The sequence below is a fragment of the Lolium rigidum genome, chromosome 5 (assembly GCF_022539505.1).
Source record: "Lolium rigidum isolate FL_2022 chromosome 5, APGP_CSIRO_Lrig_0.1, whole genome shotgun sequence".
NCBI lineage: Eukaryota > Viridiplantae > Streptophyta > Magnoliopsida > Poales > Poaceae > Lolium > Lolium rigidum.
This window is the reverse complement of record NC_061512.1, coordinates 115,452,641-115,465,543: the sequence shown is the minus strand read 5'-3', so window position 1 is coordinate 115,465,543 and position 12,903 is coordinate 115,452,641. Positions and strand designations below refer to the sequence as shown.

General features: G+C 46.6%; 1 protein-coding gene across 1 annotated transcript; it reads right to left on the bottom strand.

Moving 5' to 3' along the window:
• Positions 1-743: 743 nt before the first annotated feature.
• Positions 744-2,700, bottom strand: LOC124656297. The gene is made up of 2 exons (XM_047195070.1): positions 1,473-2,700; positions 744-793 (listed from the first exon to the last, which is right to left on the bottom strand). Exons 1-2 carry the CDS (start codon positions 2,698-2,700, stop codon positions 744-746), a joined length of 1,278 nt encoding a protein of 425 aa, XP_047051026.1.
• Positions 2,701-12,903: the final 10,203 nt, after the last annotated feature.

The following is a 12,903-nucleotide window of genomic DNA, read 5'->3' as shown; positions in this document are numbered from 1 at the left end:
AATTGTGATGGTTTTTTGTAATTTTCTCCCCAAACACAATATATATGTATCACAAAGAGAATGTCAAAAGAAGTAAGTTCTTGTTTTCTAGACCAACATCTTGAAATGCCCATAGGATTGTCTCGCAAATAAGCATAGCACCCATGCCGTTCTGTGCTAGCCGTTACATGTCGGTTTAATCTAGTTCTAATGCAATGTCCTGAAGTGCCTGCAAAACGACTGCCAGATTTCCCTCTAAAGGAGATAAATTTTCAACAAAGTACAATAAACACAATAGGAACTTCTCCAGAATTTCTCCAAAATGAGAATTTGACAAAATGCCGCCAGCTGCCCCGCCTCAATTGCTTCCAGGAATCCTGAAAAAATACAGTGAAAAATGTTAGGGACGTTTGACTAAATCATGTAAAAGAATGACTCATATAGCAAACCTAAAAATAGAATCCCATCTATCTCACGTCTAAGAGTGAAATAGAAAGTGAGTTGACAACATGCTCACTTTACAACACAAAATTATATTATTATCATTTGTATGAAAATACAAGCTTGAGTTTTAAACTATCACTTGTGATAATAATATTTGATGAACAAGAGAAGAGAGGTCATCATTACCACCAGGAAAGATAAAGCATCCTCAAGTGGTGAATGGATGATTAATAGTGGATCAAGAAAGAAGCATTAGGTAAGAGAGTATGAGATAGGTCTCTAGGAAATAGTACCTAGAGAAACTTAAGCTGGTACGCATTCTAGAGGCAGATAACCAGATCATCTGTCGCTTCCATGTCATCCTTCTTGCCTGAAAAAAAGAGGTTTCATCGGGGAAGGTACGATAAACTTGAATAACAAACACAATGGTAATCCTCAACAGTTTGTAACAGTATAAACTATGTGTTGCTTACAAGAAACATGCCAGTGGACAATACTATTACATAAAACAGGTTATCAAAAATATAGCAGACTGTATAAACTATGTGTTGTTGCTAATAACTTGAATAACAAACACACAATGATAATCCTAACAAATTTGTAACTGTATAAACTATGAGTTGATTATAAGAAACGTGCCAGCCGCCAAGACTGATACATAAAACAGTTTATGAAGAATTCAGCACAGCTCACATAGCTTGACACTGATAAGGGGAACAAAATTTATCTACTAGAAGCCAAAAATTGGGTGGTCGGTTGAAATAAACATATGTGTAGTTTTCTGAGCACTGTACTTAATTGAATAGACATCATTATACATTTTCAGAGAAATGTACCAACGCGGCCACCTAACCGGAGATGATTCGACAAATAATGGGAGCCGATAAAGAAATTCATCCATTTGTAATTTTGTATTTCTCTACATATAGATTATAATGAGCAAACCACAAGATTCCGTCTAAGCTCCAAACACAAAATAACTCTGAAAGCAAGGAGTTTAAATTTGTAGCAGTTATTAAAACAAGCAGGTGGATGAATGATTGATTTACCTGTTGTAGGGATCCGGCTTGCTCCAAGCCACGGCGGAAGCACACATGACACACAAGAAAAGCAGTCGGCTTGACTCTCAGGAAGCGGCGGAGAGGCCCCGATCACCTTCCCATTGCGCACGTCCACGACGACGACGTGGTTGCCAACCTTGAGATGCACGGCGCTGGCGTTGAGCGGGTCGAGGACGGCGATCTGTGGCGCCGGCGAGTTGTGCTGCAGCTGGTAGCCTCCATCCGCCAAGACCTGGCTGAGCTCCACCTGATGCTCTAGCATCCAGCCGCTGGCCTCGTCATCGAGCGCAAACGAGCTGAGCAGGAGCGGCCCGCCAGGACCAGGAGTGAGCTCGGCATACCGCAGCCTCCCGCCGCTCACCCCAACGCGCCGGTACTTGGCCAGCTCCTGCATGAACCTCACGGTTTCTTGGGCCTTGCTGATATCCCCGTCTATGGGTGCACGTGCAGGCAGGACGCTGCCGCTGGGCAGCTCGATGCAGCAGACCTCCGGCCGGTGGGCGAATGGGTCCACGGAGATGACGCCGAAGGTCAAGTCGACCCACCACAGCCGGCCGCCCAAGGCAACCGTCTCTTGGAATATCAACAACTCGCGCGGGGGGAGAGATCGGCATGGCATGCTCACCACCGTCTCCCACTCTCCTTCATCTGACAGAAACCGCTGAAGGCCAGTGCCATTGAAGACGAGATCGGCTACGGCGAATCTGTCAGGCGGCCCGTGCCCGCGCCCGCCATCGGCCTGGGTGAGGAGGCCCATGTGGTTGTGGACAAGGATCCTCTTGGAGCCACCGATGTCCGGCAGGCGGAGCATCTGGCCGCTGAGAGGGTTGCAGACGAAGCGGTGGGTTTCGACGTCCTCGGTCATTTCCCAGGAGGTCCAGGGAACCTCCCTCCCCGCTTGGAGATCGTGGTAGTTGAGGAGGAGATGGCCGTCGCCGCTGGCTGCGCGAACATCGCCGGCGAGAAGTTGGAAGATGTCAGAGGCGGGGCGTTCCCTGGGGCTAATGAGGTGCGCCGGGGCGGTGATGTCAGAGACGCCCGGAGGATCGACGGCGCGGAAGCACACGCCCGGGTCCGACAATGATCTGTCCACCATCGTTGTATCCTGGATGATGACCCATGGTGGGTGCGAGTACGTGGCGGTGGAGAGGGAGCGGCGGAGGTTGCCGGAGATGGCGGCGGAGAGGCCTAGGAGGCCTAGGCGCAGGAGCGACATGTCTGTGGTGTTCTCGCGATTGGTGGATGGACTACTGATATTGTTTGGCTGCTAGTGTAGACTCCTGGCGCAAGCTGTACAGCACGCAGCTGATGCTACTGTGCTACTGTAGAGTGTAGACGCAGGCCTGCCTGACAAAGGCAAGAGGTTGCGTATGCAACTACTGTATGCATAGACTGAAGTAAATTTGAATTGAAAAATCTCCTTATTAGAATTTGGAAAACAGAGACTACGGATGCGATTTACTTTTTCCGTAAGGTTTGCCCTGCTAAATTAAGAATATCTCCAGTCGCGTCCCCTGAGCAGTCCCCAAAGCGATTTTGGGCGCTCCAGACAAAAAAACCTTCCCAGCCGCGTCCCTCAAAACCGTTTTTGTCCGACGCGGTCTGATACGGTGTCCGGCGCCCCGAGCCCATCCCCGCTACACATGGGACGCTCCGGGGACGCCGGACACACCGAAAAGTGAGGCGAGGCGTGGCGGGACCGACGCGTCAACAGCACAGGAAAAATTCGTCCACTGCTTCCGCCTAATCGCGCCTCTCCCGCCACGCATTTCTACCATCCCAACACATTTAACCTATCCCGCCTGTCGATTCATTTCTCCCTCCCGCCGTCGCTACGGTGTTCCTCCCGCCGCTCTCCCCATCCATGGCGCCACCGACTGCCCCCAAAAAATGGCCAAGAAAGCGGCCAAGAAGCCGCCAGGCAATGAGAAGAAAGGGGCGAAGGCGCCCTTCGCGAAGCTGCGGAAGGCGCCGGCTCCGAAGAAGAAGCCCGGAGGCTGGAACGATGATCAGTGGCATCAAGACTGTCTACGTCGGAAGATGTCGATGGCGGAGTAGAAAGGACGGAGGGCGGCGCAGCTGGAGAAGAAGGCGTTGGCGGCGCGCTCGTACCAGCACGCACTGGCCGGGTGTATCGCTGCAACCAACGCGAGCCATGGAGTACGATGGTGTCGCCGTACATTTCGGGAGTGCTGTCCCCGTCGACTTCCGGGTTCTACAACGACGGCCCCTCCGCCACTCCCAGGTGCGTGACGCCAAACTTGTCGCCTCGGTACGAGGATGCGCTGCCTCATGGCGGCTTCAATCCCAACGCTATGTTCTACTCCCCGACGTACGAGGCAGGAGCCGGTCCGGAGGGCGCCCCGTTCAATGGCCGCAGGGGCCCGCTCGAATTCGACGGCGCCGGTGCTGAGGAGGGGGAGGAGGTGGAGGAGGAGGAGGAGGGGGTGGAGGACGAAGAGGGCGGCGACTAAGAGGATGACGAGGCTGCCGGTGAGGATGCCGATGATCACGTGGAGATTGACGCGGACGGCGTGAGGAAGAAGAAGAAGAAGAAGAAGAAGAAGAAGAAGAAGAAGAAGAAGAAGAAGAAGAAGAAGAAGAAGAAGAAGAAGAAGAAGAAGGCGTCGGGCACACGAGGTGAAGGAGATATGCCCTAGAGGCAATAATAAAGTGGTTATTATTTATATCTTTATGTTTATGATAAATGTTTATATGTCATGCTATAATTGTATTAACCGAAACATTAGTACATGTGTGATATGTAAACAACAAAGAGTCCCTAGTATGCCTCTTAACTAGCTTGTTGATTAATGGATGATTAGTTTCATAATCATGAACATTGGATGTTATTAATAACAAGGTTATATCATTGTATGAATGATGTAATGGACACACCCAATTAAGCGTAGCATAAGATCTCGTCATTAAGTTATTTGCTATAAGCTTTCGATACATAGTTACCTAGTCCTTATGACCATGAGATCATGTAAATCACTTATACCGGAAAGGTACTTTGATTACACCAAACGCCACTGCGTAAATGGGTGGTTATAAAGGTGGGATTAAGTATCCGGAAAGTATGAGTTGAGGCATATGGATCAACAAGTGGGATTTGTCCATCCCGATGACGGATAGATATACTCCGGGCCCTCTCGGTGGAATGTCGTCTAATGTCTTGCAAGCATATGAATAAGTTCATAAGAGACCACATACCACGGTACGAGTAAAGAGTACTTGTCAGAGACGAGGTTGAACAAGGTATAGAGTGATACCGAAGATCAAACCTCGGACAAGTAAAATATCGCGTGACAAAGGGAATTGGTATCGTATGTGAATGGTTCATTCGATCACTAAAGTCATCGTTGAATATGTGGGAGCCATTATGGATCTCCGGATCCCGCTATTGGTTATTGGTCGGAGTGAGTACTCAACCATGTCCGCATAGTTCGCGAACCGTAGGGTGACACACTTAAAGTTGGATGTTGAAATGGTAGAACTTGAATATGGAATGGAGTTCGAATATTTGTTCGGAGTCCCGGATGAGATCCCGGACATCACGAGGAGTTCCGGAATGGTCCGGAGAATAAGATTCATATATAGGATGTCATTTTATGTGAATTAAAATGATCCGGAAGGTTCTATGGAAGGTTCTAGAAGGTTCTAGAAAAGTCCGGAAGAAACCACCAAGGAAGGTGGAGTCCCGGGCCGGCCAACCATAGAGGGGGAGGAGTCCCAAGTGGACTCTCCCTATGGGGGCCGGCCACCCCCCCACATGGAAGGGGGGAATCCCACCCCAAGTGGGATTCCCACCTTGGGTAGGTTTCCCTATCACATGGAAGGTTTTGGGTTCGGGTCTTATTCGGAGACTTGTAGTCCAACACTTGGGGCTTCCACCTATATAATGAGGGGCCAAGGGGAGGGGGCCGGCCACCCCAAGACCACAAGCTGGCCGCCCCCCTTGAGTGGCCGGCCACCCCCTCCCAAACCCTAGCCGCCCCCTCTCCTCCATAAGCTCCCGCACGCTTAGCGAAGCTCCGCCGGAGTTCTCCACCGCCACCGACACCACGCCGTCGTGCTGTCGGATTCAAGAGGAGCTACTACTTCCGCTGCCCGCTGGAACGGGAGGTGGACGTCGTCTTCATCAACAACCGAACGTGTGACCGAGTACGGAGGTGCTGCCCGTTCGTGGCGCCGGTGATCAAGATCTTCTACGCGCTTTTGCAAGCGGCAAGTGAACGTCTACCGCAGCAACAAGAGCCTCATCTTGTAGGCTTTGGAATCTCTTCAAGGGTGAGACTCGATAATCCCCTCGTTGCTACCGTCTTCTAGATTGCATCTTGGCTTGGATTGCGTGTTCGCGGTAGGAAATTTTTGTTTTCTATGCAACGTTATCCTACAGTGGTATCGTAGCCGTGTCTATGCATAGATGGTTGCACGAGTAGAACACAATGGTTTTGTGGGCGTTGATGCTCTTGTTATCTTTAGTTTGAGTACTTTGCATCTTTGTGGCATAGTGGGATGAAGCGGCTCGGACTAACTTTACATGACCGCGTTCATGAGACTTGTTCCTCGTTCGACATGCAACTTGTATTGCATAAGAGGCTTTGCGGGTGTCTGTCTCTCCTACTATAGTGAAGATTCAATTTACTCTTCTATTGAAAACATTAGTATCAACGTTGTGGTTCATGTTCGTAGGTAGATTAGATCTCTCTCGAAAACCCTAAACCACGTAAAATATGCAAACCAAATTAGAGACGTCTAACTTGTTTTTGCAGGGTTTGGTGATGTGATATGGCCATAATGTGATGATGAATATGTATGAGATGATCATTATTGTATTGTGGCAACCGGCAGGAGCCTTATGGTTGTCTTTAAATTTCATGTTGAGTAGTATTTCAAAGTAGTTGTAATAGTTGCTACATGGAGGACAATCATGAAGACGGCGCCATTGACCTTGACGCTACGCCGACGATGATGGAGATCATGCCCGAAGATGATGGAGATCATGTCCGTGCTTTGGAGATGAAGATCAAAGGCGCAAAGACAAAAGGGCCATATCATATCACATATGAACTGCATGTGATGTTAATCCTTTTATGCATCTTATTTTGCTTAGATCGCGACGGTAGCATTATAAGATGATCCCTCACTAAAATCTCAAGATAATAAAGTGTTCATCCTTAGTAGCACCGTTACCAAGACTTGTCGTTTCGAAGCATCTCGTGATGATCGGGTGTGATAGAATCAACAAGTGCATACAACGGGTGCAAGACAGCTTTGCACATGCGGATACTAAGGTGGCCTTGACGAGCCTAGCATGTACAGACATGGTCTCGGAACACGTGATACCGAAAGGTAGAGCATGAATCATATGGTTGATATGATGAACACTTTGAGTGTTCGCCATTGAAATCACACCTTGTCTCGTGATGATCGGACTTAGGTGCGGTGGATTTGGTTCGTGTGATCACTAAGACAATGCGAGGGATATTGTTTTGAGTGGGAGTTCACCTAGATTTTTAATTATGTTGAATTAAAATTTGAACTCAATTTGTCATAAACTTAGTCTAAACTTTTGCAAATATATGTTGTAGAGATGGCGTCCCCAATCAATTTTAACCAGTTCCTAGAGAAAGAAAAACTTAAGAGCAACGGTAGCAACTTCACCGACCGGTTCCGTCATGTGAGGATCTTCCTCTCTGGCGGAAATCTGCAATATGTGCTTGATGCACCGCTAGGTGACCCTCCTGCGAAACCGAAACCGATGAAGTAAAAGCTGTTTACGAGACTCGGAAAACTCGGTACTCTCAAGTTCGGTGTGCCATCCCGTGCGATCCGGAATCCGATCTTCAAAAACGTTTTGAGCACCACGATCCTCATGAGTTGATGAAAGAGCTGAAAGCTATTTTTGAGACTCATGCGGCCGTGGAATGCTATGAAGCATCGAAACATTTCTTCAGCTGCATGATGGAAGAAGGCAGCTCCGTTAGTGAGCACATGCTCGCCATGACCGGGCATGCGAAGAAACTCAGTGACTTGGGAATAGTGATTCCTAACAGACTGGGGATTAATCGTGTCCTTCAATCACTGCCACCAAGTTACAAGAACTTTGTGATGAACTACAATATGCAGAACATGAACAAGGAGTTACCTGAACTCTTTGGCATGCTAAAAGCTGCCGAGATTGAGATCAAGAAAGAGCACCAAGTGTTGATGGTCAACAAGACCACCAGCTTCAAGAAACAGGGCAAGTCTAAGGGAAAATTCAAGAAGGGTGGCAAGAAAGCTGCCACGCCTCCTATGAAACCTAAGAACGGCCCTAAGCCCGATGCTGAGTGCTATTACCGCAAGGAGAAGGGACACCGGAAGCGTAATTGCTCCAAGTATCCGGCTGATCCGAAGAGCGGCCTTGTCAAGAAGAAGAAAGAAGGTATATCCGATATACATGTTATAGATGTTTATCTCACTCGGTTCTCGTTCTAGTACCTGGGTATTTGATACTCGGTTCGGTTGCTCATATTTGTAACTCGAAACAGGAACTAAAGAATAAACGAAGACTACCGAAAGATGAAGTGACGATGCGCGTTGGAAACGGATCCAAAGTCGATGTGATCGCTGTCGGCACACTTCCTCTACATCTACCTTCGGGATTAGTTTTAAGCCTAAATAATTGTTATTTTGTACCCGCGTTGAGCATGAACATTATATCCGGATCTTGTTTAATGCAAGACGGTTATTCATTCAAGTCTGAGAATAATGGTTGTTCTATTTTTATGAATAATATCTTTTATGGTCGAGCACCACAAAAGAATGGCTTATTTCGTTAGATCTCGATAGTAGTGATACGCATATACATAACATTGATGCTAAGCGAATTAAATTGAATGATAATTCTACTTATATGTGGCACTCGTCGTCTTGGTCATATTGGAGTGAAACGCATGAAGAAACTCCATACCGATGGATTACTTGAATCACTTGACTTTGAGTCACTTGATAGATGCGAAGCATGTCTAATGGGTAAAATGACTAAGACTCCATTTTCTCGGTATGATGGAGCGAGCTACCGACTTATTGGAAATCATACATACCGATGTGTGCGGACCAATGAGCGTAGCATCGCGCGGTGGTTATCGTTATGTTCTAACCTTCACAGATGATCTGAGTAGATATGGGTATATCTATTTCATGAAACATAAATCCGAAACTTTCGAGAAGTTTAAGGAATTTCAAAGTGAAGTAGAAAATCAACGTAACAAGAAGATTAAATTTCTACGATCTGATCGTGGAGGTGAATATCTGAGTTATGAGTTTGGCATGCATTTAAAGAAATGCGGAATACTTTCACAATTGACACCGCCGGGAACACCACAACGAAACGGTGTGTCCGAACGTCGTAATCGAACTCTCTTAGATATGGTTCGTTCTATGATGTCTCTTACTGATTTGCCGTTATCATTTTGGAGTTATGCATTAGAGACAGCCGCATTCACTTTAAATAGAGCACCATCAAAATCCGTAGAAACGACACCGTATGAATTATGGTTTAATAAGAAACCTAAGTTGTCGTTCCTGAAAGTTTGGGGTTGCGAAGCCTATGTAAAGAAGTTACAACCGGACAAGCTAGAACCCAAAGCGGAGAAATGCGTCTTCATAGGATACCCTAAGGAAACTATAGGGTACACTTTCTATCACAAATCCGAAGGCAAAATCTTTGTTGCTAAGAACGGAACCTTTCTTGAGAAAGAATTTCTCACTAAAGAAGTGACTGGAAGAAAAGTAGAACTCGATGAGATTGATGAATCTATACTCGTTGATCAGAGTAGCGCAGTACCTGTACCGCCTACACCGGCAACAGAGGAAGCTAATGATAATGATCATGAAACTTCGAACGAGGAAACTACTGAACCTCGCAGATCGACAAGGGAACGTGCCACTCCTGATTGGTATGATCCTTGTCTAAATGTCATGATTGTGGATAACAATGATGAGGACCCCGCGACGTATGAAGAAGCGATGATGAGCCCAGATTCCAACAAATGGCAAGAAGCCATGAAATCCGAAATGGGATCCATGTATGATAACAAAGTATGGACTTTGGTAGACTTACCCGATAGCCGAAAGGCTGTCGAGAATAAATGGATCTTCAAGAGAAAAACAGATGCCGATGGTAATATTACTCGTCTATAAAGCTCGACTTGTCGCAAAGGGTTTCCGACAAATTCAAGGAGTTGACTACGATGAGACTTTCTCACCTGTAGCGAAGCTAAAATCTGTGAGGATTTTGTTAGCAATAGCTGCATTTTTCGATTATGAGATTTGGCATATGGATGTCAAAACGGCGTTCCTTAATGGAGACATTGAGGAAGAGTTGTATATGGTACAACCCAAAGGTTTTGTCGATCCTAAAAATGCTGACAAAGTATGCAAACTTCAGCGTTCAATCTATGGACTCGAAGCAAGCATCAAGAAGTTGGAACCGACGCTTTGATAAGGTGATCAAAGACTTCGGGTTTATACAGGTGTCATGGAGAGGCCTCGTATTTACAAGAAAGTGAGTGGGAGCTCGTAGCATTCCCGATATTATATGTAGATGACATATTATTGATCGGGAATGATATAGAACTATTAAGCAAGTGTAAAAGGTTATTTGAATAATAGTTTTTCAATGAAAGACCTTGGTGAAGCATCGTATATATTAGGCATCAAGATTTATAGAGATAGATCAAGACGCCTAATAGGGCTATCACAGAGTACATATCTGGACAAGATTCTAAAGAAGTTTAGAATGGACGAAAGTAAGAAAGGGTTCTTACCTATGTTACTGTGCAAGGTCTTGAGTAAGACTCAAGGACCGGCTACGGCAGAAGAAAGAGAAAGGATGAGTAATATCCCCTATGCCTCGGCAGTAGGATCTATCATGTATGCCATGCTATGTACTAGACCGGATATAGCACATGCGGTTAGTTTGACTAGCAGATATCAAAGTGATCCAGGAATGGAACACTCGGACAGCGGTCAAGAATATCCCGAAGTACTTGAAAAGAACTAAGGATATGTTTCTTTGTTATGGAGGTGACCAAGAGCTCGTTGTAAGTGGTTACACCGATGCAAGTTGGAACACCGATCCCGATGACTCTAAGTCACGATCCGGGTACGTGTTTATATTGAATGGTGCTGCAGTAAGCTGGGCAAGCTCGAAGCGAGTGCACGGTGGCGAAGTCTTCAACAGAATCGAGTACATAGCGGCTTCGGAGGCTTCATCAGAAGCGGTATGGATGAAGAGGTTCATTGTAGAGCTCGGTGTGGTTCCTAGTGCATTGGACCCATTAATCATTTACTGTGATAACATGGGTGCCATCGCCAATGCACAAGAGCCAAGGTCACACAAGAGGCTGAAGCATATCAAGCTGCGTTACCACTCGATTCGCGAGTACATCGAAGATGGAGAAGTAAAGATTTGCAAAGTACACACTGATCTGAATGTAGCAGATCCGTTGACTAAAGCTCTCCCTAGGGCAAAGCATGACCAACACCGAATGCCATGGGTGTTAGGTATATTACAATGTAATCTAGATTATTGACTCTAGTGCAAGTGGGAGATCGAAGGAGATATGCCCTAGAGGCAATAATAAAGTGGTTATTATTTATATCTTTATGTTTATGATAAATGTTTATATGTCATGCTATAATTGTATTAACCGAAACATTAGTACATGTGTGATATGTAAACAACAAAGAGTCCCTAGTATGCCTCTTAACTAGCTTGTTGATTAATGGATGATTAGTTTCATAATCATGAACATTGGATGTTATTAATAACAAGGTTATATCATTGTATGAATGATGTAATGGACACACCCAATTAAGCGTAGCATAAGATCTCGTCATTAAGTTATTTGCTATAAGCTTTCGATACATAGTTACCTAGTCCTTATGACCATGAGATCATGTAAATCACTTATACCGGAAAGGTACTTTGATTACACCAAACGCCACCGCGTAAATGGGTGGTTATAAAGGTGGGATTAAGTATCCGGAAAGTATGAGTTGAGGCATATGGATCAACAATGGGATTTGTCCATCCCGATGACGGATAGATATACTCCGGGCCCTCTCGGTGGAATGTCGTCTAAAGTCTTGCAAGCATATGAATAAGTTCATAAGAGACCACATACCACGGTACGAGTAAAGAGTACTTGTCTAAAGACGAGGTTGAACAAGGTATAGAGTGATACCGAAGATCAAACCTCGGACAAGTAAAATATCGCGTGACAAAGGGAATTGGTATCGTATGTGAATGGTTCATTCGATCACTAAAGTCATCGTTGAATATGTGGGAGCCATTATGGATCTCCGGATCCCGCTATTGGTTATTGGTCGGAGTGAGTACTCAACCATGTCCGCATAGTTCGCGAACCGTAGGGTGACACACTTAAAGTTGGATGTTGAAATGGTAGAACTTGAATATGGAATGGAGTTCGAATATTTGTTCGGAGTCCCGGATGAGATCCCGGACATCACGAGGAGTTCCGGAATGGTCCGGAGAATAAGATTCATATATAGGATGTCATTTTATGTGAATTAAAATGATCCGGAAGGTTCTATGGAAGGTTCTAGAAGGTTCTAGAAAAGTCCGGAAGAAACCACCAAGGAAGGTGGAGTCCCGGAGGGACTCCACCTCCATGGCCGGCCAACCCTAGAGGGGGAGGAGTCCCAAGTGGACTCCCCTATGGGGGCCGGCCACCCCCCACATGGAAGGGGGAATCCCACCCCAAGTGGGATTCCCACCTTGGGTAGGTTTCCCTATCACATGGAAGGTTTTGGGTTCGGGTCTTATTCGGAGACTTGTAGTCCAACACTTGGGGCTTCCACCTATATAATGAGGGGCCAAGGGGAGGGGGCCGGCCACCCCAAGACCACAAGCTGGCCGCCCCCCTTGAGTGGCCGGCCACCCCCTCCCAAACCCTAGCCGCCCCCTCTCCTCCATAAGCTCCCGCACGCTTAGCGAAGCTCCGCCGGAGTTCTCCACCGCCACCGACACCACGCCGTCGTGCTGTCGGATTCAAGAGGAGCTACTACTTCCGCTGCCCGCTGGAACGGGAGGTGGACGTCGTCTTCATCAACAACCGAACGTGTGACCGAGTACGGAGGTGCTGCCCGTTCGTGGCGCCGGTGATCAAGATCTTCTACGCGCTTTTGCAAGCGGCAAGTGAACGTCTACCGCAGCAACAAGAGCCTCATCTTGTAGGCTTTGGAATCTCTTCAAGGGTGAGACTCGATAATCCCCTCGTTGCTACCGTCTTCTAGATTGCATCTTGGCTTGGATTGCGTGTTCGCGGTAGGAAAATTTTTGTTTTCTATGCAACGTTATCCTACACGAGGCCCCAAGTGGAAGCCTTGGAGGATCAATGTC